The following is a 26141-nucleotide window of genomic DNA, read 5'->3' as shown; positions in this document are numbered from 1 at the left end:
AAGCCCGGAGTTCAAGCCCACGACCGAGAAAAGAAAAAAGAAAGAGTTGTGACCAAACAACCGTATATCTGCCCTTCCAGGCCTTGGCTCCTCACCGCTGCTGCTCCAGGATGCCAGTCTTCATCATCAGAGGACTTGCCTTCCGGTTTCCTCCTGGCCAGCTGGCTGGGAGCTAAGCTCCTCCTCTGCAAATTAAAAAATGGGGACTAAATTCTTGCAGCCTGGGCCCACCATCTCCAGACCCAGGGCAACTCCCAGTCTCGCCCACTCTTACCATCCTGGGCCCTGGAACGTCAGATGTCACGTACCCATCAGCCAAGGGTTAAAAGCGCACACAGCAGCTGGAAGGCGCGACCAGGGCCTGACAGAGCAGGAACCGATGGCCTAATTCAAGAGGCGGCATGGGAGGAGGGGAGTCAGCCAGGGGTTGGGGCTTGGGTTCAAACTGTGGGAATCTCGGTTGCCCTTTAGCTGACCGAGAAGACAGGGAAACGAAGAGGAAGGGTCTGAGCAAAGGGGCGAACACGGCCGAGGCGGGCAGCAGTCCCGACCCCCACGGACGCCGCAGGGATGAACGAACGCGAGGCCCGGGGAAAGGCTGGGGTCGAAGCCGGAGGGCGAGGCGGTGCAACCCAGAGGGCATGGCTTACCTTGGGCCAGGGTGCGGATGGCAGGCCTGGACCGAAGGAGGTGACGCGGGGACCCAGGAAGAACCAGTACAAGACCCCAGTTGGAAGAAGAATCTCCGGGAAGACGGAAGAAATGGCTGGTGTGGTTGAGGAGCCATGCAAGTCCCTAACCTTCCTCTTCCCAAAGCGCGCGTTAACAGCCTCCAGGCCGGGCCAATCAAAACTCCCGCCATGCTACCGCCACGTCACCCATTGGCTGCGTTCGATGAGCTCGGCGCTCACCCCCAAGGCTGGTGAGTGAGGAGAGCCTGAGCGGCGGGGCCCAGCGATTGGCTGGATTAGTGTTCTGACCTCCCATCCCCAACCCAGGCGATTCTCCTGGCTGGTTAGAGTAACTGGGCCTGGGCTGTTGCCACCAGGTCTGTGCCCTCTTCTTTAGGGCAGGTAGCATGTTTCTCTGTTATCCAGTTTCTCTGCACCTTCAGGAATTTACTGGTTTTTTTGTTTTTGTCAGGGGTGGGGCTTGAACTCTGGGCCTGAGAGCAGTCCCTCAGCTCTTCAGCTCAAGACAAGCACTCTACCATTGCACCCACAGTGCCACTTCCGGTTTTCTGGTGGTTCATTGGAGATAAGAGTCTCACAGACTTCTTGCCTGGGCTGGCTTTGAACCACGTTCCTCAGATCTCAGCCCCCTGAGTAGGATTACAGGTGTGAGCCACTGGCACCGGGCTCTAAGTTTGTATTTCAAGATCGGATGTCTGTAAGCCAAAAATCCTCCTCAGGTCCAGAGCAGGTGGCTCATGCCTGTAATCCTAAACCCAGGAAACCTTAGATCTGAGGATTGCAGTTCGAAGCCAGCCTGGGCAGGCAAATCCCTGAAACTCTTTTATCCATTTAACAACCTAAAAGCTAGCCTTGGCTAGCCTTGTACACCACAAAAAAAGAAAAAACTCAGAAAAGCTACTCAAGGCAGGATTGCAATTTGAAGCCAGCCAGGCAAAAAGCTTAGAAGATCCCACATCAACAATATATCTGGATGTGGTTGTATGCACCAGTTATTCCAGCTACTTGGGAAGAATAGGATCTGAAGCTATCTCCAGGCAAAAATACGAAACCCTATAAGAAAAAAACTAAAGAAGGCTGGGAATGTGGCTTAGTGGTAGAGTGCATGCATGAAGCCCTGGGTTCAATTCCTCAGTACCACTTACACAGAAAAAGCCAGAATTGGCACTGTGTCCCATGTGCTAGCTTTGAACAAAAGAGCTCAGGGACAAGTTCAAGCCCCAGGACTGACAATAAGAAAAAAAAAAAGTCTGCCTTAAACTTTGTAGATAAGTTTGAACCTCAGTATTGACCAAAAGTAGAAAACATGAAATAAAGCAAAATTAGAAAACACCATCAGGAGCTTCTAGGACCTTAACTTACTACTTCAAAAACAAGAAGGGGTCTGGGAAGGTGGCTCAGTGGTAGAGTGCTTGCCTTGCATGCATGAGGCCCTGGGTTCGATTCCTCAGCACCACATAAAAAAGTGGGAAAGTGGCACTGTAGCTCAAGTGGTAGAATGCTAGCCTTGAGCTGAAGAGCCGAGGACAGCACCCAGACCCAGAGTTCAGGCCCACAACAGAAAGACAGACAGACACACACACACACACAAGAGAGAGAAAGAGAGAAGGGACAAGATTTAAGCATTTTTCCTGTCATTCTGGAATGAATTTTATTTTAGGTTTACCAAATAGTTCTACAGAATGCAAAAAGTTTTTCTGCACAGAAATAGTCAATAAATGAAGATGAAATTACAATAATAGGAAATCATAGTTTTATAATCCCTAGTGAAATAACCAATTCATAACACAATCATCAGTGGAGGGTAAAACAACACAGTAAAAAGCGGACAGGGAATTTTAGAATGCAGATATCAGGCATTGTCATCTGGGTCCAGGAGTTGGGATCTGCCATGAACAGGGGAGGAGAGCTGTCCCTCCAGGAATACCTGTGCTGTATGCAATAAGTGAAAAGTCTTTATTGTGTTAAATCACTTAAGTATGGGAGTGTTTCATTATAGAAGGTCGCTTACTATCAAGTAATACCATTTATACACATGAAAACATGTAAGTACATAATTATATAAATACAAATGTATATACATTTGTAAATACATATACATATATCCAAACATACAATGACAAATCTGCATGTATGCCTATGACAGGGAGAGGACTGAGGGAGATTGGGGGGAATCAAAAGAAAAAAGAAAACAAAACAGGTCTTGTATCAACTGATGAGAATTTGCCATGCTCTCAGGAGTATGTTTTCACTATAAAGAAATACAATATACTTTTAAAAGGAAATAGCTGGGCATAGAAAGAGAAGGAGGAGTGATGAACAAATGCAATAATGCTATCCTGTATACCTATGTAATTTGTGGACAGGGATGGAAGGGGGAAACTAAGGGAAAGTGAAAGAGGATGGCATTGTCCAAAAAAAGAAAGACTCAGTTGGGGAAGTGGCGCTGTAGCTCAAGTGGTAGAGCGCTCGCCTTGAGCTGAAGAGCTGAGGGACAGCGCCCAGGTCCAGAGTTCAAGCCCCATGACCGACAAAAGAAAAAAAAGAGAGAGAGAGAAAAAAGAAAGACTCAATTGGGTGCCAGTGGCACACTCCTGTAATCCTAGCTACTCAGGGGACTGAGATCTGAGGACACAGTTTGAAGCCATCCCTAGCAGGAAAGTCTGTGTGACTTTTATCATATTAATCACAGAAAACGCTGGAAGTGGTGCTGTGCCTCAAGAATGCTTGCCTTGAGCAAAAGGAGCTTAGAGACAGAGTTCAAGCTGCAGGATGGGCAAAAAAAGGAGGAAGAGGAGGAGAAGGAGAAATGAGCCAGGCATTGATGGTTAACGCACATAGTCCTAGCTACTCAGGAGGCTGAGATCTGAGGATCTCAGTTCAAAGCCAGCCCGGACAGGAAAGTCCGTGAAACTCTCATCTTTAATAAACCACCAGAAAACCGGATGCAGTGCTGTGGCTCAAGTGGTAGGTTGCACACCTTGAGCCGGGCGCCGGTGGCTCACACCTGTAATCCTAGCTACTCAGGAGGCTGAGATTTGAGGATCGCAGTTCAAAGCCAGCCCGGGCAGGAAAGTCCGTGAGACTCTTATCTCCAAAAAACCACTCGAAAACTGGAAGTGGTGCTGTGGCTCAAGCAGTAGAGCACTCACCTTGGGCTGAAGAGCACACGGACAGTGCTCAGGCCCAGAGTTCAAACCCCACAACCAACCAAAAAAGAAAGAAAGACATGTACTCATTACCTGACTTATGAAATGTAACTCCTCTGTATAATACCTTAATAATGAAATAATAAAATTATATATTTTTAAAAGGAGACAGCCAATGGCTCACACCTGTAATTCTACCTACTCAGGTCACTGAGATCTGAGGATTGTAGTTTGAAGCCATCCAGGGCAGGAAACTTCATGAGACCCTGATCTCCAATTAACCATAAAAAAGAAAAGGAGCCAGAATTGGAGCTGTGGCTCAGGTTGTATAGTGCTAGCCTTGAGCAAGACAACTAGTATACACTTTGCAGAAGAGAACTGACTAGTTTGTCAGGAATGGCATTATCATCTGCCTGGAGAACAGAGTGCAGAGGACAGAACTGGAGAGGAGACAGTATTGAGGATAGGGTCTGTGGGAATCTCACATGGGTCACTATGAAGGCCACAGGCTTAAAAGGCTCCTAAACTCAGGATTGCTCCCAAGAGTATGCCAAGGATTGCTATATAGTCCAGGCTGCCCTCAAATGCACATTCTCATTTCAGCCTCCCAAATTGAGATTACAGGTGTGGATCCCCATGCCAAGTTCCAACCCAATTTTGATGATACAGGAAGCACTTGCCATTTTCCAGATGGGCCTGAACCTGCCTCTTCCCTCTTGGCATGAGCCATCTCACTGCAGGGTGAAGGAGGCTAGACAAAGCACAGGGGCTCCCTCTCTACCACCTTCCATCCTTTCCTGTGACTGGCTGGCTACTAGCCCTTGCCCCCAAAGATGAATCCCCAGAACTACTGATGATTGGCAATAGGGACTCTGAAGGTAGGATTAAATTAGGATCTTGAGATAGGGAGACCATTCTAGACTACCCAACTGGAGCCAACGGAATAACAAAAATACAAAATCAGCTGGGAGCCTGTGGCTGTAATCCTAGCTACTCAAGAAGCTGAGATCTGAGAATCATGGTTCAAAGCCAGCTCAGGTGGAAAAGTCCCTGTGAGACTCTTGTCTCCAATTAACCATTCAAAAACCAGTAGTGGGGAGAGGGAGGGAGAGGAAGTGTAGTTGTAGAGATGGGAGGGAAGGAATGGTAGGGGACAAACAAAGGAGGAAGCAACAATGCTTGATAAGAAATGTACTCATTACCTTGTTCAAGTAACTGTAACCCCTCTGTATCGTATTTTCATAATAAAAAACTTATTAAAAAACAGTAGTGAAGCTATGGCTCAAAGTGGTAGTGTTAGCCTTGAAAAAAAGAGCTTACAGATAGTGCCCAGGCCCTGAGCTGAAGCTCCATGACTCACCCACTCCCACCACCAAAAAATACATTTTATACACATAATATATATGTTATCTATACTATATATATACATATAAAATCACAAGGTAGGTATGACTCAGGTTGTACAGAACTTACCTACTAAGAACAAGGATCTGAGTTCAAACCTCAGTACTGTCCAAAAACAAAATCACAATATAATCCTTATAAGAATGGGGATAGCAGGGCACCATGGCTCAGACCTGTAATCCTAGCTACTCAGAAGTTTGAGATCTGAGGATCGTGGTTCAAAGCCAGCTTGGGCAGGAAGTCTGCGAGACTCTTAGCTCCAATTAACCACCAACAAGCCAGAAGTGGCACTGTGGCTCAAGTGGTAGAGCGTTCGCCTTGAGCTAAAGAGCTCAGGGACAGCACCAAAGTTCAAGCCCAAAACTGACAGAAAAAAGGAAAAAAAAAAGAATGGGGGGTAGTAAAATTAGGGACAGGGACATATAGACAAAAGTAGGGTTGGGCAGAAAAGATATTATGTGACCAGACTTAAAGATGGAAGGGACCAAGAGGCAAGAAATGCAGGCAGCCTCTAGAAGTTGAAGGAAAGACAAGGAAGATAAGGAAGCAGACTCTCCTCTAGAAACTTCAGAAGGAATGGAGGCCTAAAAGCACATTGGCTTTAGCACTGAGCCACTGCTTCCAGACTTCTCACCTCAGGAACTGTTAGATAACTGGGTTTTTATTGTTGTTGTTATTGTTTTGTTGGTCAAGGAGCTTGAATTCTAGGCCTGGGCGCTGTCACCCAGCTCTTCAGCTCAAGGCAAGCGCTCTACCACTTGAGCCACTGTGCCACTTCCAGTTTTCTGGTAGTTTACTGGAGATAGGAGTCTCACAGACTTTCCTGCCCAGGCTGGCTTTAAACCATGATCCTCAGATCTCAGCCTCTTGAGTAGATAGGATTACAGGTGTGAGTCACCAGCACCCAGCTGATAACTGGGTTTTGGGGGAGCTTGAGGTAGGAGGGTTTGAACACAGGACCTCATGTTTGCTAGGCAATCACTCTGTTGGCTGGTCGTTCCTCTAGTCCTTATGTGGTTATTTTGAGACAGTCTTACTTTTTTGCCTGAGCTTGTGTGGACAATAGACCAAGGTCTATTTTACACTTCCCACTGTAGCTAAGGTGACACGTGTGTTCACCACATCTAGCTGCTTCTGTTGCAATGGAATCTCCAGAACATTTTTTTTTCTTTTTATGGCTTAGACTAGCCTGGAAGTGCCCTCCCAATCTCAACCTCCCATGTTGCTGGAGTCATAGGTACAAGTGCACCTGCACCCTCTCAGCTATTGAGAAAGGGTCTTGAATATAAGCTTGGGATAGCATTGAACTGCCACCCTCCCAACCTCAAGCTGCTCAAAAGCCGCTCAAGTAGCTAGGATTACAGCAGCTGGCTTTTTTTTTTTTTAACCTTTGAGACCAGGTTGGTCTAACTAAATTGCGCAGGCTTGTCTTGAATTTGAAATACTCCTTTCTCAGTTTCCCAAGTACCTGCGTAGAGGCATAGTTCATATTACAGGCTTGTACCACACCACAGGCTTACCTGTTTTTTGTTTTGTTTTTGGCCAGTCTTGGAGCTTGAACTTAGGACTGGGGCACAATCCCTGAGTTTCCTTTGCTTAAAGCTAGTACTCTACCACTTGAGCCACAGCAACACTTCCAGCTTTTTCCATTTATGTGGTACTGGGGAATCAAATCCAAGGCTTCATGCAGGCTAGGCACTCTACCACTAAGTCATATTCCCAGCCTGTTTTTTCTTTCTTTCTTCCTTCTTCTTCTTTTTTTTTTTTGACACAAGGTCTCCTTTTGCAGCTCAAGCAGATCTTGAACTCTGATCAGTCCAGGCTGTGATTACAAGTATACACAACCACATCTAGTATAACTGGTTTTTAAGCCACAAGCTTTGTGGTAGGTAATTCATTATAACTGCAACAAGAAACTAATATATTGTCTCTGGGGCTGAGCAGACCTAACAATCTCCTGGGAGGGTAAGGTATATTTGAGTATGGTAGGTGGGGTTCAAGAAATTACAAATGACTTCCTGGAACGTCTTGAAGTTAGTGACCTGGATTCCTATTATGGCTGGTTACCTACCTAACCTTGAACAAAGTTCTAGATAACAACACATTGGTAATGCACTATTTATATGACTGCTAGGAATTGTGTTTTAAAATGCCTAACATATAAACAAACAACTAACTTGATGTTGGTTGATGAATGTTGACACACATTCATTCTTCCATTCTTAGAACAGGTGTAATTGAATACTCAGGGTATGCCTGGCACCATACACAATGAGCTTCTGTCCACACCCCTGGCATTTCTCATTGAAACTGCCACCAAACTTCCAGTCAGCCTAGTATTCAACTTCACCTTTACACACCTGCCACTTCCATAGTCTTGTGTCCCCTTGATGGCCACTCTGACCAGCCCCAACCCTGGCTCTTCCAGGTGCTGTTTCTGCAGATACCATGTATAGTCTCATCTCTGCCTTTGCCCTGAGCCCCAACAAAGGACCAATATACTTGGAGAACAGCCTGCATGTTCTGCTCATTTTCTTATCTCTTGCTCTCATCCCCCTTTTCTTCTTCTCTGAGCTCCCTGACAGCTCAGCCTATAGGCCAAGAAGGGGGAACCATAGATTATGTTTAATTCATGCTCCTGGACTTCTCTGGCAGCAAACTGGAAACTAAGGTATTAAGAATACCCAGGCTGAGCGCCAGTGGCTCACACCTGCAATCCTAGATACTCAAGAGGCTGAGATCTAAGAACTGCAGTTCCAAGCCAGCCCAGACAGAAAGTCTGTGAGATTCTTATCTCCAAATAACTTTAAAAAAAAAAAAGCCAGAAGTGGAGCCGGTGCTCAAGCGCTAGAGAGCTAGCCTTGAGCAGAACAGCTCAGGGACAGCACCCAGGCCCTGAGTTTAAGCACCAGGACTGGCACAAAAAAGGCCTGGAGTTTGCAGGCAGCCTTATCCAGCCCAGCCCACCTCCCCAGCCTCTCAGCGCTCTCAAGTGCCTCTTAACTGACCTATAGAAACCATGACCTGTACTCCATCTCTGCAAGATCCATCTGGTTTTCCTAATTTCACAGCTCCCTACTCTGCCCTCACTTCTAACCTCCAAGTTGAAATGATGAGTTCTGTTCCCATAACATCCCAGAAAGCAGGGTTGTTCACGTGACGCCTACTAGTGCACTCTGAGATCCATTGTTCCTTCCACAGGACTTGCAGCCATCTTTAGAGAAAGCCCAGGAATGGGGTAAGGACTCAAACCTTGTAACAGGGAACATATCTTTCAGTTTCTTTGGGCTTTTTTTTTCTTTTGGTCAGATGTCGGGCTTGAACTCATGACCTGGGAGCTATCCTTGAGCTCTTTTGCTCAAGGCTAGTGCTCTATCACTTTGAGCTATGCACCACTTCTGGCTTTTGAGTGGTTATTTGGAGAAAAGAGTCTCACAGGGACGTTTCTGCCCATGCTGGCTTTGAACTGCAATCCTCAGAGCTCAGCCTCCTGAATAGCTAGGATTACAGGAGCCACCAGCACCTAGCTAGGGCTTTGTTTTTAATTACTGGCTGGGAACAGTGTGGCCAAGTAATGGAGCCATGGGTATATGACAGGTACCTGGTCCTCTGAACTGTGCATTGTTAGCTTAACAATGGGTGGCACAAGACAAATCTATGCCCTCTCTAGCTGTCTGCGCACTCAGGACTGGAAGGCTACCCTAAATTTGGAGGCTCAATCCAGAAACTCTGGCAATATTGCACATTGGCCACAAGGGGGCAGACAAATACTTCAACTCAGAAGTTTATAGATTACATAAAGAAGCAAGTTTGAAAAAGGATTATGACGGAGTCCTGTATGGGAAGCAGGAAATGTTTCTTTTTCTCATTTCCTCTCCTGTTATTATTTTTTTTAAAGAATATGAATGTCTCAGCACTCCGAGGCCAAGGCAGGCCAGCTTAAATAGTAGTTTTTTTTAATCAGAAAAAAAAAGAGAAAAAGAACATATAATGATGTCTCAGAGACGAGAGGAAGGTAGATGGTTAACCAAGGGCACACTACAAAATGTTTAGAGTAGGGATTGGAATACAGTATTGGAAATCCCAGGCTGAGAGGAAGTCAGGAGCCCCAGAACCATGAGGAGAGGTAAGGAGAGGTTCAGTAGTAGCAGAGAAGATGCTGGAAGAGACTGTAATCACTTTAAGGGAAAATGGCAGGTGGGAGGGTTTTTAGTGGAGAGCCATGAGCTGAACTTATTGCTGAAAAATTGGGTAGAGTTGCAAAACACTTGAATTCAGGGGAGGTAAAACTCACAATGAACTTGGCTTCCTTTCCATCCCTAACATGGACTGAAAGGCAGAGAAATGACAAGAATTACTCCAGGATTTAGAGAACAGGTGGGCAACACCTAGTAGCCAAAGATCACCCTTTTCCCCTCCTTCTTTCCCTCCAATAATCTAATTTCAGGGCCCATGAGAGACAAGAGCCAATGCATGAGGCAGTATCCTAGAGTTCAAAGAGTTAATCTTCAAGAATTCATTGTCATCAGCCACTGCTCTCTTCCCCTGTACCCACCCCTCTCTGGTCTGGTTCTCTCCCTGAGCCTGGCTGGCAGATTCCCAGAGTTTCTTCTTTGCTGTAATTAGCTAGGAGCCTGGGCCACAGCTCTAGAACCTGTCTTCTTCTGCTCCCTTCTCAGGTCTCAGAGAAAAGAAGAGGGAGGGGAGAAAAGGAAGGAAGGAAGGAAGGCAGGAAGGCAGGAAGGAAGACTGGCTTTCCCTTGTGCCTCCCCCCCACTCCTAGGATAAGGCCCAGGGACCAAAGAGCCTCTGTCTTTTCCTGCCATGCCCCCACATTGTAGCTTGGACAAGGGGATTCCTTGTATCCCAGCCTCTGGCAGGCATCCTCATGACCAAGTGGTGAAAGGCGGGACGGGGTGGGGACAGGACTCAGAAAAGACAATAGCTCCCACCAGCCAAGGTTCTGGTGTACCAGCTGATCTCCAGGAGTTCCCTCCCCAGCTCCCCACAACAGTGGGTAAGAAGACATGATGCCTAGAGAAGCAATTAACCAGGTGTGGTGACAGAGAAACTAGAAATCCCCATAGGCAGATATTGAGTCAGGGAACAGCAATGTGGGGGGGGCACCCAGGACAGGGGAAGCCAGGCCTGTGGTAGAGTGAGCCAAGTATACTTAAGAAACTTGGGCCGGGTGCTGGTGGCTCACGCCTGTAATCCTATCTATTCAGGAGGCTGAGATCTGAGGATCGAGGTTCAAAGCCAGACCGGGCAGGAAAGTCCCTGAGACTCTTATCTCCAATAAACCACTAGAAAACCGGAAGTGGCACTGTGGCTCAAGTGGTAGAGCACTTGCCTTGAGCTGAAGAGCTGAGGGACAGCGCCCAGGCCCAGAGTTCAAGCCCCATGACTGACCAAAAAAAAAAGAGAGAGAGAGGCTGGGAAGGTGGCTCAGTGGTAGAGCAATTGCCTTGCATGCCTGAGGCCCTGGGTTCAATTCCTCAGCACCACATAAGAAAAAAGAAAAAAGCCGGAAGTGGCGCTGTGACTCAAGTGGTAGAGTGCTAGCCTTGAGTTGAAGAGTTGAGGGACAGCGCCCAGGCCCAGAGTTCAGGCCCCAGGACCGGACCCCTCCCTCCCAAAAAAAAAAGAAACTTGGAAGCCTCTGACAGTTTCACTTCCTAAAAACACGAGGATAAGGAAGCAAGACCCGGGAAAAATAGGAACACTCTTTAAAAAGTAAGAATGTGCTGCAAAGCAGCACGGAAACCTTCCAGTATGGAACTAATCTGCCAAGAGGGGTGATACTTCACAAGAAGTAATGGTACAGACTTTGGGTGATGTGGTCTTGGCAGGAACTCACACCCCTCTATAACTGACCTATCATATCCCATCCAGATACCCAATTGAGGAAGCAGTAGTCCATCCTGGCAGGAAATGACATCACTCGGTGACTAGGAAGGTATGGGCCTACAACTCCAAAGACTTTAAAGGAGTTCCAATCCATGGAAGTTGTCCTGAATGCCAAGTCCCTCTTCAATCCTCCATCTTGGTTAGGAGGAAGCCAAGGCTCCTCCTGGGCTTTGAATGTGGTGATCATTCACCCTCATTTCTTCATTGGCAATACCCTGGGGGGGGTCCTAAATTCCTTAAATCCTTACCTCCTTGGGAGAGGGGTGTGGAGATACCCTCCCACCAAGAGCCACAGGTTAAGCCTCAGTGTCTCTATGGAAATCGTTCTGGGTATTCAATGATTAAGAGATAAAGGCCGAGACTCCCTAGGGACCAAAGAAATGGTAGAATTCCCATGGTAATCGATCACAGGGCAACCTATCTTCATCCCACATTAAAGGACATTTTTGTGGAAGACCAAGGCCTAGGGATGACAGATGAGGATAAAGTTGTTATAAGAAGGTCACATCATCCTGGCCCTGTCCCCAGTACCAGTGGGCCTCAAAACCCAGATCAGTGCAATCATCCTCTGGTGGTTCCAGTGGTCCACCTGCGAACCCCTCCCCTGAGGGCTTCCACACAGCCCTCAAGCTCCCTAGTTTGGTGGCTGTCAGGTCCACCTCAGTCCTGGCCCTCTCTTCACCGGGTATGACCTTTGCCCAGTCCATCTCAGGACAGGGAGCCCCAGGGGGACCTTGTTCATCCAGCTCTCTGGGGGCCACGGTGTCCAAGAAGCTGCCAATAGAGACACTGTCCAGCTGGTCAGTGGAACTGGTGTCTGGCAGGCTGTCCCAGCTGCCTCGCCTTGAGCGGCCTGGGCTCCCGCCTGTCAGGCTATACTGGCTGCTGGTGAGGCTACTGCAATGGCTGGTCAACATCCCCCGCTCCTCCAACAGCCAGCGCACGGCCTCGATACCCTCATTCAACGTCACCAGCTGCTGCAGGATTTTCACATCGATGACTCGCAGGTAAGCCTGGGGGAGTGGGAAATAGAAGTTTAGTCCAAGTTCTAGGCCCTGGGTTTCCCTTGTGTTTCTTGAGCCCCACATTTGTAATCGAACCATGCTTTACTTTTAAGAAGCATGGAAATAGAATGATTTGGAGTGTGGGCTTTAGAAGCAGATGGACTGCTATTTAAAATTTCAGCTTGGGTTGGCGATGTTGTTTATTAACAGAGCACCTGCTTAGCATGTTTGAGGCCCACACTGCCAAATTTTAAAAAAATAAGCTTTTTTATTGGTTAGCTATATATGATATGATTGTGGGTAGGTATCTTACCTTGTGCGTGTGTGTTTGTGTGTGTGTATTGGTGTTGGTACAGGACTTTGAACTCAGGGTCTGGGCACTGTCCCTGAGCTTCTTTTGCTCAAGGCCAGCACTCTATCACTTAAGCCACACTTCTGACTTTTTCTGTTTAGGTGTACTGAGGAACCTAGGGCTTCATGCATGCTAGGCAAGTACTCTAATACTAAGCCACATTCCTAAATGGTCCCTTAGCTTTTTTACTCAAGGCTAGCAATATACCACTTCAGCCACAGCTCTACTTTGGCTTTTTAGTCTTTAACTGGAGATAAGTCTCTTAGAAACCAGGCACCAGTGGCTCACACCTAAAATCCTAGCTACTCAGGAGGTTGAGAGCTAAGACTTGTGGTTCAAAGCCAGCAGGGAAGTCCATGAGACTCTTATCTTCAAAAAACCACCAGAAAACTGGAAGTGGCGCTGTGGCTCAAGTGGTAGAGTGCTTGCCTTGAGCTGAAGAGCTGAGGGGCAGCGCCCAAGCCAACAACGAACAAAAAAAAAAAGAATCTCACAGACTTTCCTGCCTAGGATGGATTCCAACCTGGATCCTCATATCTCTCAGCCTTCTGAGTAGCTAGGATTATAGGCATGAGCCACCAGTGCCAGTGTTATTTTATCTTAACTCAGTTTCCTTAATTGTAAAATAGGACTAAATCACTCCCCTCAGAAGGCAACAGCAAAATTGTGCCTTTTATACCCTTAGCACAGAAAGGTCTTAGGAAATGTTATGTATTAAAACCCAGGGTAGCCGTGCACCTGTGGCTCACACCTGTAATCCCAGCTACTCAGGAGGCTGAGATCTGAGGATCATGGTTCAAAGCCGATCTTCAAAGCTGAAGAGCTGAGGGACAGCACCCAGGCCCAGAGTTCAAGCCCCACATCCAACAACTACAACAACAAAAACAAGGGTAGGCTGGGAATGTGGCTTAGTGGTAGAGTACTTGCCTTGCATGCATGAAGCCCTTGGTTGGATTCCTCAGTACCATATAAGCAGAAAAAGCCAGAAGTGCCACTGTGGCTCAAGTGGTAGAATGCTAGCCTTGAGCAAAAGCAGCTCAGGGACAATGCCCAGGCTCTGAGGTCAAGCCCCCATTCATTATTAAGTGAATAAAGCCCAGGGTATCCAGGCGCTGGTGGCTCACACCTGTAATCCTAGCTACGCAGGAGGCTAGGATCTGAAGATCTTGGTTCAAAGCCAGCCTGAGCAGAAAAGTCTGTGAGATTCTTTTTTTTTTTTGGGGGGGGGGTCTGGTTGTGGGACCTGAACTCTGGGCCTGGGCGCTGTCCCTCAGCTCTTCAGCTCAAGGCTAGCACTCTACCACTTGAGCCACAGTGCCACTTCCGGCTTTTTTCTTTTTTCTTATGTGGTACAAAGGAATCGAACCTCATGCATACAAGGCAAGCACTCTACCACTGAGCCACCTTCCCAGCCCAAGTCCGTGAGATTCTTATCTCCAATTAACCAGAAAACTGGAAGTGGTACTGTGGCTCAAGTATTAGAGCATTTGCCTTGAACTGAAGAGTTCAGGGATAGCACCCAGGCTCATGAGTGGAGGGAAAAAATCAGGTGGGAGCTGAGACTGAAAAAGGGTGCTAACCTGGTTTTCTACTCTTCATAAGGGTTGTAGCAAGACTGAGTGAAGCAATGGCGAGAGACACAAAGAATCTCAATGGCTGGGATTCAGGGCTTTCCCCCACCTTACAGCAGCCTTCCTGTATGTACTGGAAGGAAGTTTTCTTCACAAGGTAATCTCCAGGGTCCTGTCCTCCCCCCTCCCCACAGCTTAGACTCGCTGAGTTACCTTCTTCAAGCACAAGTCTGAACCTGTCCAGTACTCCAGGGCCTTTACAAGCTTTACTCTGTTCTTAAGAGAATAAAATCAATCTAAACATTTACTGGCTGGCATTCAAAAGCCTATCACTGTATGCCTCCTGTTCCTTTCTCTAGCTTCCCCTGTAGTACATTTCTGTGACTATGAGTACTGCCACACATCATTTTTTATTATTTTATTTATTTAATGTCAGTACTGGGGCTTGAATTCAGAGCCAGGGCATTATCCCTTAGCTTTTTTATCCAAGACTGGAGGTCTACCATTTGAGCCACAGCTCCACTTATAGTTTTTTTTGCTGGTTCATTGGAGCTAAGAGTCTCATGGATTTGTCTCCCCTAGTTTCATATCCTAATCCTTAGATCTCAGTCTCCTGAGTACGTAGGATTGCAAATGTGAGCCACCAGTGCCTGGCTAAGACTCTTCATATTCAATGTACATACGTGAAAATGGTAACTTGAGAGGCTGGGTAGGATGGGCCAGATGGGGAGATGGGGTGATGGAAGGGGTAACATTGATAAAGATGCACTGTACTCAAACACATGTTGAATTAAAACCCATTTGTACAACTACTTAAAGATACCAGAGAGAAAGCCAAGAGCCAGTGGCTCACAGTTGTAAATCTAGCTATGTAAGAAGCTGAAATCTGAGGATGGAGGTTTGAAATCAGCCCAGGCAGGAAAGCCCATGAGACTAATAAACTACCCCAAAAGCCAGAAGTGAGCTGTGGCTCAAGTAGTAGAGTGCTAGCCTTGAGTGAAAGAAACTTAGGGACAGTATCTAGGCTCTCAGTTCAAGCCCCAGGACTTCACCCCTCCCCCCCCCACACCCACACTCAAAGACTTGTTGGAGGTCTTTGGTTCCCACAGTACTTCTCATCTTGAACTAGAGTTGTTAGTCTGTCCCTTCCCTAACCTAGGGGACAAGTTCCCTGAGAACAGGTCCTGCCTTGTTGTTTTCTGTGCTTTGCCTAGGGTTATGTAAATCACATTATCTCTTGCCTTTATTTTCTGGCCTTTCTTTTGGTTCCCCTGGGGTTAGGGAGCTAGGCTGTCAAGTGTTGCTAGGAAATGGATCTGAGCACCAGATTCTATAATCCTGTGTCAGTGGGATTCCGTGACTGTGACAGCATCACAGCCCAGAATAGAAGAAAACAAGGTTTTCTCACCAGAAAAAGAAACACTCATTCCACACCATCTCTTTGGAAACAAAATAGGAAATAAACATCTCAGGAGAGACTCGGTCTCAGAGGCATCCCAATCCAATTCTCATCTCTGGGGATTTAGCGATGAGAATATGCCTATCAGACTCTGGCCAGCCCTGGGATGCTGGACATGACTCCCTCGCTGTTCAGAACAAATCAGGCTCAGAGTAAAGGCCTGGAGATCACAGTTTTAGATCCCTGGTAATGGACCAAGATCCTTAGAGTACTATCACTAGAAAAGTTCTCACAGATCATCTTGGTCAAAAAAAAAAAAAAGAAACAAAATCTGAAGCCAGGAGAGAGAAAAAGCGCACTGCTCTCAAGATCACAAAATGCTTTAGTAGCAAAGACAAGATTTGAACTCAAGCCCTTTCCTCACTCTTTGCCTAATGCTGGTTCAGCAAACAGCTCAGAGGAGGCGGGTTGTCATAGCAACAGCAAATTTAGTGGAAAACTGAGGAGGGGAAGTTGCATTGTTTCCCACTCCCACATATTCCAGAGTCTGGCTCTCCACTCAGTCTCTGTAGGGGAGCAAAGCAGAAGAGGAGGCCTATAGGTACGGCTGACCTTGGTCTCAAGGACAGGGCTTCTCCTTCCAACTAGAAGAAAGCAAGAGGACAGTCCTTTTTTTTTTTTTTTGGTCGGTTGTGGGGCTTGAACTCTGGGCCTGGGCGCTGTCCCTAAGCTCTTCAGCTCAAGGCAAGCGCTCTACCACTTGAGCTACAGCGCCACTTCCGGTTTTGTGGTGGTTTATTGGAGATAGGAGTCTCACAGTCTCTCCTGCCCAGGCTGGCTTTGAACCGCGACCCTCAGATCTCAGCCTCCTGAGTAGCAAGGATTACAGGCGTGAGCCACCAGCACCCGGCTAAGAGGACAGTCCTTAGAAGGCTTAAACCTGTCTTGCCTCCAGTGGCTCCAAGGGAAATCTCTAGCCCCACCCCTTGTCCTTCTTAGGGGCAACCAGTGGGACAGCCTGCCTTAAAGAGAAAAAAAAGAAAGGATTAGGGTAGGGAATCTTTCCTTGTACTGGACCCCAAAATCTCCCTCCCTTGTGCTTTTCCTGGCCAGCCTTAGGTTAAGGCCAGATGGGTCTAGAATACAGAAACAAAATAAAAAGTTAGATGAACCCCTTTGAAGTTTATCAGTAAGTAGTCTCAATGAAGGCAGAATAGTGAAGACCAGAGTGTGAGTACAGGCAAGTCTTTGAGCATGCAACAGCTGGTTTCATCTGTGATATAGGACAAATGATGACCATTTTCTCATTTCAATGACATAAATGTGTTCCAAGTGACTAGCACAAAGTAAAAAAATTTTTTTTGGTCTTTTGTGGGTCTTGAATGCAGGGCTGGGCATTGTCCCTGAGCTCTTTCTGCTCAAGGCTAGTGAGCTCTACCACTTTGTTTCCCACTTTAAGCCCAAGTGCCACTTCCAGTTTTTGAGTGGTTAATTGGAGATAAGAATCTCATGAGGACTTTTCTGCCAGGGCTGGCTTTGAACCATGATCCTCAGATCTCAACCTCCTGAGTAGCTAGGATTACAAGAATGAGCGAACAGTACCTGGCTATTAAGTGACCGGTGGCTCACCTGTAATCCTAGCTATTCAGGAGGCTGAGATCTGAGGATTGAGGTTCAAGGCCAGCCCGGGCAGAAAAGTTGGTGAGACTCTTTATTTTATTTTTTTTCCAGGGCTGAGGACTGAACCCAGGGCCTTGCGTGCGCCGGGCAGGCGCCCTTCCTCTGAGCTAAACCCCCAGCCCCAAAAAATATTTTGGTTTTTTTTTTTTTTCTTTTTGGCAGTCCTGGGGCTTGAACTCAGGGTCCGGGACTGTCCCTGAGCTTCTTTTTTTTTGGGGGGGGGTCCAGTTATGGGGCCTGAACTCTGGGCCTGGGCACTGTCCCTCAGCTCTTCAGCTCAAGGATAGTGTTCTACCACTTGAGCCACAGCGCCACTTCTGGCTTTTTTTCTTTTTGCTTATGTGGTGCTGAGGAATCGAACCCAGGGCCTCAGGCATGCAAGGCAAGCGCTCTACCACTGAGCCACCTTCCCAGCACATGTCCCTGAGCTTCTGTTGCTCAAGGTTAACACTCTATTACTTGAGTCACAGCACCACTTCTGACTTTTTCTGTGGTACTGAAGAATCGAACCCAGTGCTTCATGCATGCTAGGCAAGTACTCTACCACTAAGCCACATTCCCAGCCCTTGGTGAGACTCTTATTTCCAATTAACCACCAGCAAACCAGAAGTAGTGCTGTGTCCCAATTGGTAGAGCTCTCGCCTTGAGCTGAAGAACTCAGGGACAGCACCCAGGCCCAGAGTTCAAGCCCTATGACTGATAAAAAAAAGAAAAAAAAAAAGTAAAATGTAGTCAAATGATCTGGCTTCAAATCCTGCCTTTGCCTTTCACCTTCTGAATAACAAGCAATTACTTAACTCCTCAGTGCCTTAATTTCTTTATCACTTTTCTATTAGGGTTGCTGTAAGGATTAACAGAATGTCATGTAGGTCTGTAGGACAAAGTTCAGTTATAGTATTTGCCTAGCATGTGGAAGACCCTGAGTTTAAAACCCAGCACAGGAAAAAAAAAAAAAGTGTTCAGCATGCTGCCTGGCATATGTGCTCAATAAAAGTTTTCATGGTGGTGACACACACCTGTTAATCCCAGCTCTTGGAAGCTGGGACAAGAGAATTATGAGTTGGAGACTGGCCTAACTTCCATAGTAAGACTATCTCAAAAAATATCTATATGGTTTCTAAACAGGGTAGACTAGGTAAGTTCTTGAGCTATAAAGCTGATATAATGAAGCAAAAATCAAGCCCTTTCTGAGGTGGCTACAGTCATATCCTTGCTCTGGAGGGTTGGCACTGGCCTCTAACCTTCCAGGCCAGTGCACATTTGGCATTCAAGTCCTGCCCCAGGGAGCCTTCCTGATTACTCAGCCCCAGGAGGCTCTGGGCCTCCCCTCCAAGCCAGTAAAAGCCCTGGGCTGGGCTGGGCTGGGCCTCAGCCATGACCTCCTTCCTCTTCTCACTCACTTCCAGACCAGCTTGGCACAGTGCTGGGCACACAGTGGGACTCCAGGAAGACGTATAACAGCCATACTCACTGTGGGCTCCTAGTTCCTGAGCCAAGAAGATGCTGCCAATTCCTCAGAACTGGCTGCCGATAAAGGGTGGCAGGTGTAAATCACCCCTTTCATGGGAACCAGGGCCCTGGGGAGCCTCGCCTGGGCCCCAGCTGGCCTTTTGGCTCTGAATCTAGACCAACAGTTTCAGGGAAGGGGGTGGGGGCTGCTGTTTCATCCTCATCTCCCCAAAAAGTGACAGCTAAGATCCAAATAGTATGTTGGGAGGTCCCCCGGAGGCGGCTGCCACCCAGGGCAGGTTCAACACCGAGGAGGGCGCAGCCTCTCTGTTTTCCTGCCCCGGCCCCGGGCCTCGACATTCCAAGTATTTGGAGTGTGGGGGCGGGGCGGGCGGGGCGCGGGGAGGAAAGGGAGCTGACCTCGGAGCCCCAACCCCAGCACGTCGGCCCCCACTCAAATCCTGTGATGACCGTGCCCGGGGCACGGTTTGGAGGAGGCCTGGGTGGCTCGGGGGGCGGCGGGGGGGGGTTCCCCGCACTTGGCCGCGCCCGCCTCGCTCCTCCGCGGGATCCGGTAGGAAAAACTTGCCCAGGACCCCTCAACCCTTCGCTCAGCCTCGAGGGACAATTGCCGGGCGTCACGCCCCTTGCACCCCAGGTCTATGGGCGGGGTTTTTTGGGGGTCCTGTGGAGTCTGGGGGTCTTGGACACCCTGCCTGCTTGGGGGGGGTGGTCTCGGCCCGGGACACCCACACTCACCAGCTCCATCCTCAGGGCCGTGATCTTGTCGCCCAGGCCGGTGTCGGGGCCCGGCGCCCCCGAGGGCGGCGGGGAGCCGCGGGGCCCCGGCTCGCATTCGCCCCGCAGCCCGCGGAGCAGCCCCTCCGGGGTCTTCCTGCCCACCTTGCCCTCCACGTCCCGCAGGTCAGGCGTCTGGGGCTCCAAGGTCCCTTCCATGGGGGCCGAGCCAAAATGGACCGGGACGCCGGGTCCGAGTCCGGGGTCCTCCCCGTCTCCGCCGCCGCCGGTGCGGAGCGGAGCGGAGCCCGCGGGTCCCGGCCGGCGGGGGCGCGGGGCCCGAGCGGCGCCGTAATGTGTGGAAAAGCCGCGCGGAAATCATAAATCCCCGAGTGCGGCGCACGCAGCGCCGACCGGGCGGGCGGGCGGGTCCTGGGCTTGACCTTGACCTGGCCAGGCGTTCAGCAGGCGCCCAATAAATGTTTGCTGAATGAAGACTCAAGAGCCTCAGAGACGTGGGAGCTGTTTGTTTTTGTTTTATTTTTGCAGATACAGGACTTGATGAGAGTTTCATTGACTTTGCTGCCGGGGCTGTCTTTGAACTGCCATCCTCAGATCTCAGCCGCTGAGACATGAGGATGTGAGCCGCTGGGGCTCCCCCAGCTAAAAGAGAGTTTTAAGTGTTGCCGAGGGTTTGTATCTGAAAGGATGGCTGAAGTTTTTAGCCACCCACAAACACTCCCAGTAGCTTGAAATCAGAGGGCCAGTGAAAGTGAAGGGTCTGCCAGGGATTGGTCCTCTGGGGGTTTACAAACAAGATGCTTCCTAAACGTGTCTGGGCCTGAGTAATCTGCAAGCCTTGTTAAAATGTAGGTTCTGGTAGCCAGGTGCTCGTGGCTCATACCTATAATCCTAGCAACTCAGGAGTCTGTGATCTGAGGACTGCAGTTCAAAGCCAGCCTGGGCAGGAAATCCATGAGACTTTTATCACCATCAGGAAACCAAAAGTGGGGCTGTGCCTCAAAGTAGAGTGTTAGTCTTAAGCAGTAAAAGCTCAAAAGCAGTGCCCAGGCACTGAGTTCAGGTCCCACGACTGAAAAAATAAACAAACAAAACAAATTAAATGAAGGTTCTGGTTTTGTCAGTCTGGAGAGGAGACTGAAATTCTGCATTTCTAAGAAGTTCCCAAGTGATATGCTTCACACTTGGAGCTATAATAAACCATTTTGTTTGGCTCAGGTGCTATTCTCTCTCTTGTTCTCTCTGGGTATATTACACAAAGGATTTAACTTTGATATTTATATAAATGAATAGAATATATTTTGATCAGATTCAATCCTTCAGTTCAAGCCCAACCCATGATTATAGAAGGAATTTGTTTGCGTGCTTTTGTGTGTGTGCAAGTTTGTGTTTGTCTGCAGGTATTGGGGCTTGAATTCTGGACCTCTTTCCCTTTTTTTTTTCCTCAAGGCAGCTGCTTTACCACTTGGACCACAGCTTTACTTCCACATTTTTGCTGATTAACTGGAAATAGTCTCATAGACTTTCTCACCTGGGCTGGCTTTGAACCTATTCTCAAGTCTCAGTTTCCTTAGTAGTTAAGATTGTAGCAATGAGCTATTGGCACCTGGTTATATTTTAAGTAATCATATATATGTAGGATTAATTTATCATATATATATGTATATGTATGTTTTTAAATTTTATTTTTGGAGACAGGGTCTCACTATGTGGCCTTACCGTCCCTCAAGCTGGTAATCCTCCTATATCAACCTTTCTAACTCTGGGATTACAGGTTTAAAACACCATGCTCATCTACATTTGTAATTGAGGTATCTCAATCTACGGAAGGTTTTAAGTTCAAAACTGACAAGGGGCTGTGAATGTAGTTTAGTGGTAGAGTGCTTGCTTAGCATGCCTGAAGCCCTGGGTTCGATTCCTCAGTACCACATAAGCAGAAAAAGCCAAAAGTAGCGCTGTGGCTCAAGTGGTAGAGCACTAGCCTTGAGCACAGAGAGACTCAGGAATAGTGCCCAGGCCCTGAGTTCAAGCCCCAGAACTGGCAAGAAAAAATCCTGACAAAACATTTGGCTTTTTGAAAAATTACTCTGGATTTTGTAAGGAGAAAAGAGTAAAAATTTGGAGTCTAAGAGATTAGTTAGAAAACAAGAAATTGGGGCTGTGAAGGTGGCTCAGTGGTAGAGTGATTGCCTTGCATATACATGAGGCCCTGGGTTTGATTCCTTAGCACCACAAAAACAGAGAAAGCCAGAAGTGGTGCTGTGGCTCAAGTGGTAGAGCCCTAGCCTTGAGCTGAAGAGCTGAGGGACAGCGCCCAGGCCCAGAGTTCAAGCTCTATGACTGACAAAAAAAGAAAAAAGAAAAAGAAAACAAGAAATTGAAGCTTTGGCATGAACCAAAGGTTGTTTGGAGAAGAATTAAATCATAACAGAAGATCCTTTAGGAGGTACCATTGAGGGGTTGGGAATGTGACAAAGTGGTAGAGTGCTTGCCTAGCATGCACAAAGCCCTGGGTTCGATTCCTCAGTACCAGATAAACAGAAAAAGCCAGAAGTGATGCTGACTCAAATGGTGTAGTGCTAGTCTTGAGCAAGAAGCTCAGGGACAGTGCCCAGGCTCTGAGTTCAACTCCAGGACTGACCAAAAAAAAAAAAAAAAAAAAGAAGCCGCTGGTGGCTCACGCCTGTAATCCTAGCTACTCAGGAGGTTGAGAGCTGAGGATTGTGGTTCAAAGGCAGCCTGGGCAGGAAAGGCCATGAGACTCTTTTTTTTTTGGTCAGTTGTGGGGCTTGAATTCTGGGCCTGGGCACTGTCCCTTAGCTCTTCAGCTCAAGGCTAGTGCTCTACCACTTAAGCCATTAGCACCTTTTTTCTGCTTATGTGGTGCTGAGAAATCGAGCCCAGGGCTTCATGCATGCAAGGCAAGCATTCTACCACTAAGCCACCTTCCTAGCCCCTCTGTGAGACTCTTATCTCCAATTAACCACCAGAAAACTGGAAATGGCACTGTGGCTCAAGTGGTAGAAAAAGCCGGAAGTGGTATTGTGGTTCAAATGGTAGAGATCAAGCCTTGAGCTGAGGGACAGTGCCCAGGCCCAGAGTTCAGGACCCACAACCCACAAAATAAATAAATAAATAAAATAAAATTTTGAAAACAACAAAATTTACTTGTATCCTGGGAGAGCAATTTGAAAAAACTACAGCTTATGGCAGGAAAACTCTGATGGTCTGTAACTTCACCAACAGCACATAGATTCAGCATCAGGTGTGGGACAGGAAGGAAAGCACAGTAACAAGAAAACAGAAAGATGGGAAGTTGGTGATGGAATGTGTCATGAACCATGTCACCTGTACTTGGTGAATGAGTAGAATAAAAATTCCACCATCATTTTGGTTTTTTTTTTTTTGATTTTTTTTTTTGGGGTCCGGTCGTGGGGCCTGAACTCTGGGCCTGGGCGCTGTCCCTCAGCTCTTCAGCTCAAGGCTAGCGCTCTACCACTTGAGCCACAGCGCCACTTCCGGCTTTTTTCTTTTTGCTTATGTGGTGCTGAGGAATTGAACCCAGGGCCTCATGCATGCAAGGCAAGCGCTCTACCACTGAGCCACCTTTCCAGCCCCTCCATCATCATTTTGGGATTGGAATGAAAAAACTAGCCCGGTGCCAATGGCTCATACCTGTCAACTTACCTACTCAGGAGGCAGAGAGAGATCTGAGGATCACGATTCAAAGGCAGCCCAGACAGAAAAGTCCATGACGCTTTTTTTTTTTTGGGGGGGGTCTGGTCATGGGGCCTGAACTCTGGGCCTGGGCACTGTCCCTCAGCTCTTCAGCTCAAGGATAGCACTCTTCCACTTGAGCCACAATGCCATTTCCAGCTTTTTCTGTGTATATGGTACTGAGGAATCAAACGCAGGGCTTCATGCATTCTAGGCAAGCACTCTACTACTAGGCCAAATTCCCAGCCCAGAAGAGGTAAGAAGAGCAGAGAAACATATGAGGAAATGCTCAACATCCCTGGCCATAAAGGAAATGCAAATCAAAACAACTCTGAGATTCTATCTCACCCCAGTTAGATTGGTCAACATCATGAATTTGAACAACAACAAATACTGGCAAGAATGTGGGGAAAATGTAACACTATGCACTTTTGGTGGGAATGTAAACTAGTGCAACCATTCTTGACAAAACTCTGGCAGTTTCTCAGAAATCTAAACATAGGTCAGGCCTGGGTGACTCATGCTTGTAATCCTAGCTACCAAGGAGGCTGAGTTCTGAGTATCACAATTCGAAGCTGCCTGGGCAGAAATCTCAGTGAGACTCTTATCTCCAATTAACCACTCAAAACCCTGAAGTAGAACTGTGGCTCAAAGTGGTAGAGCACTGGCCTTGAGCAAAAAAGCTCAGGGACAGTGCCCAGGCCTTGAGTTCAAGCTTCACAACTGACAAAAAAAAAAAAAATCTAAACATACATCTACCCTACTACCCAGCCATACTACTTCTGGGCATTACTCACAACATCACAAGTCAAGCTACAATAAAGACACTTACACACCCATGTTGATTGCTGCACTATTCACAATAGCCAAGTTATGTAAACAACCTGGATATCCTACAATAAATGAACAGATCCAAAAGATGTTGCTATACACAATGGAATGTTATAAAGCCATTAGTCATTTTGCAGGATATAAAATGGATGGACCTAGAATAAATCATGTTAAGCGTGGTAAGCCAAACTCAGAGACAAATGGCACGTTTTCTCTCATATGCAGAAGCCAGATCTAATATACACTGGGACATGATAAAATATAGAGGACTGCAGGCATTCATACACAGTGAGACCAAAGGAGGATACTCTTAGGGGAGGAACACAATGCTTACGTGCATCTGATCATATAATATTTAAGTCAGGAGCCAGAGACTCATACCTATAATCCCAGCTACTTAGGAGGCTGAGATCTGAGGACAGCAGTTCAAAGCCAGCCTAGACAGGAAAGTCCATGAGACTTTTATCTCAATTAACCACCAGAAAACTGGTGGCTATGGCTTAAAGTGGTAGAGTGCTAGCTAGTCTTGCATGAAAAAGCTCAGAAAAGCATCCAGGACCTGGGATTAAGTCCCACAACTGACCAAAACCATCATGATCATGATCATCATCCAGGTTTGGTTTTTTTTGTCTTATTTGTTCACTTGTCTTTGGAAGGGGAAGTGTGGGGGGGGACACAGAAATGGAGGTACAAAGGGTGAAAAGTGAAGTAGTGGTACTCAGTATAGTCTACATTGAAAATGAATTGTACAACTTGTGGGTGGGGACTGGAGGGAAAAACTAGGTGAGAATGAGGGAAGGGGTGACACTGTCCAAAAAGAAACGTGCTCATTACCTGACTTATGAAACAGAAACCCCTCTATATGTCACCTTTATAATAACAATTTAAAAAATGAGTTGTGGCCGGGCGCTGGTGGCTCACGCCTGTAATCCTAGCTACTCAGGAGGCTGAGATCTGAGGATCGCGGTTCAAAGCCAGCCCGGGCAGGGCAGGAGAGACCGTGAGACTCCTATCTCCAATAAACCACCAGAAAACCGGAAGTGTGGGGAGGGGGGAGGCTGGGAAGGGATGGGAAGGATAAACAAAGGAGGAGGCTGCAATGCTTGGTAAGAAATGCACGCATTATCCTGCCCATGCAATTGTAACCCCTCTGTACAGTATGTTCACAAATAAAATAAAATAAAATTAAAAAAAAGAAAATTAGGTAGCTTATACTGATCTCTTCATAAAGATTATAAATGTTTCATATAAATTAAAAAAAAAAAAGAAAACCCGAAGTGGCGCTGTAGCTCAAGTGATAGAGCCTCGCCTTGAGCTGAAGAGCTGAGGGACAGCGCTCAGGCCCAGAGTTCAAGCCCCATAACCTACAAAAAAAAAAAAAATGAGTTGTGTTCTGATTTAACACATACTTATTAGAGAAAAATCACCTATTGCCTCAACCCCTGAGGTAAGCAATGTTAAAGGCTGGGAGATAGCACTCCACCATGCAGAAAGAAGATGGAATCAATAAAGTTCAAAATAATCTCAGTCCACTCTTCACAAAACAGTAAGAGTTCATTCTGTTCTGCCCCAGACACTTCAGTAAGTTTTAATATCACCTTGGAATTGGTTAAAAGTGCACAACTCTGGGCTTTAGGGGTATGTGCTTTGCATGTAGAAAGCTTTGGGGTCTTTTCCTAATACCAAGAAAAATACCTGGTCTGCCCAGATTACTGTACCTAAAACTTTATTGGAGCTGGTCTCATACCTATACTCCTAGCTACTTAGGAGGCTGAGTAGGAGGATTAAGATTCAAAACTAGTCTGGATAGGAAAGTCTGTGAGAATCATTTCCTAGTAAACTATTCCAAAAAAGCTCAAGTAAAACTGTAGCTCAAGCCTTCAGCAAAAGAAGTTCAGGGACTGAGCCTAAGCCCTGAGTTCAAGCCCCAGGACTGGCACAAAAAAATAAGATAAAATAAAACTATGAAGCCAAGTGCTGGTGGCTCTCATATCTATAATCCTTAGCTACTCAGGATGCTGAGATCTGAGAATTTTGGTTTGAAGCCAGACAGAGCAGGAAAGTCCCTGAATCTCCAATTAAGCACCAAAAGGCCAGGAGTAGAGCTGTGGCTCAAATGGTAGAGTGCCAACCATGCTAAGGGACAGCATCTAGGCCAAGCTCTCCAGATGATTCTGATGGAAGATAAAGTTTGAGAAATGCTATGTTAAAAAAAAAAAAAAAA

The 26141-nt window shown here is 47.1% G+C and overlaps 2 protein-coding genes across 2 annotated transcripts in view; both read right to left on the bottom strand.

Annotated features, from left to right (window-relative positions):
* The window catches only part of Rad54l (RAD54-like (S. cerevisiae)), a 21673-nt gene extending 20936 nt beyond the window's left edge, over window positions 1-737 (bottom strand). The window contains 3 exon segments of the mRNA XM_013016953.1: window positions 96-185; window positions 275-384; window positions 651-737. Coding sequence (XP_012872407.1) covers window positions 96-185; window positions 275-277 — 93 coding nt within the window. The 5' untranslated portion in view covers window positions 278-384; window positions 651-737.
* Window positions 738-10879: 10142 nt separating this feature from the next.
* Lurap1 (leucine rich adaptor protein 1) lies at window positions 10880-19668 on the bottom strand. The gene is made up of 2 exons (XM_013016969.1): window positions 19370-19668; window positions 10880-12168 (listed from the first exon to the last, which is right to left on the bottom strand). The coding sequence occupies exons 1-2, from the start codon at window positions 19565-19567 to the stop codon at window positions 11647-11649; spliced, it is 720 nt and encodes a 239-aa protein (XP_012872423.1). The 5' UTR covers window positions 19568-19668; the 3' UTR covers window positions 10880-11646.
* Window positions 19669-26141: the final 6473 nt, after the last annotated feature.

This window comes from Dipodomys ordii, unplaced genomic scaffold, assembly GCF_000151885.1.
Source record: "Dipodomys ordii isolate 6190 unplaced genomic scaffold, Dord_2.0 Scaffold33, whole genome shotgun sequence".
NCBI classification, from domain to species: Eukaryota; Metazoa; Chordata; class Mammalia; order Rodentia; family Heteromyidae; genus Dipodomys; species Dipodomys ordii.
Note: the sequence above shows the minus strand (reverse complement) of the source record. Positions and strands in the feature narration are given on the sequence as shown.

What these genes read in the sequence shown, in the direction of transcription:
- Lurap1 (XM_013016969.1), bottom strand. Translation starts at nt 19,567, where the DNA reads ATGGAAGGGACCTTGGAGCCCCAGACGCCTGACCTGCGGGACGTGGAG. An exon ending in CGGCCCTGAGGATGGAGCTG is followed by an intron (nt 12,169 to 19,369) that starts GTGAGTGTGGGT and finishes CCACTCCCCCAG; the next exon opens with GCTTACCTGCGAGTCATCGA.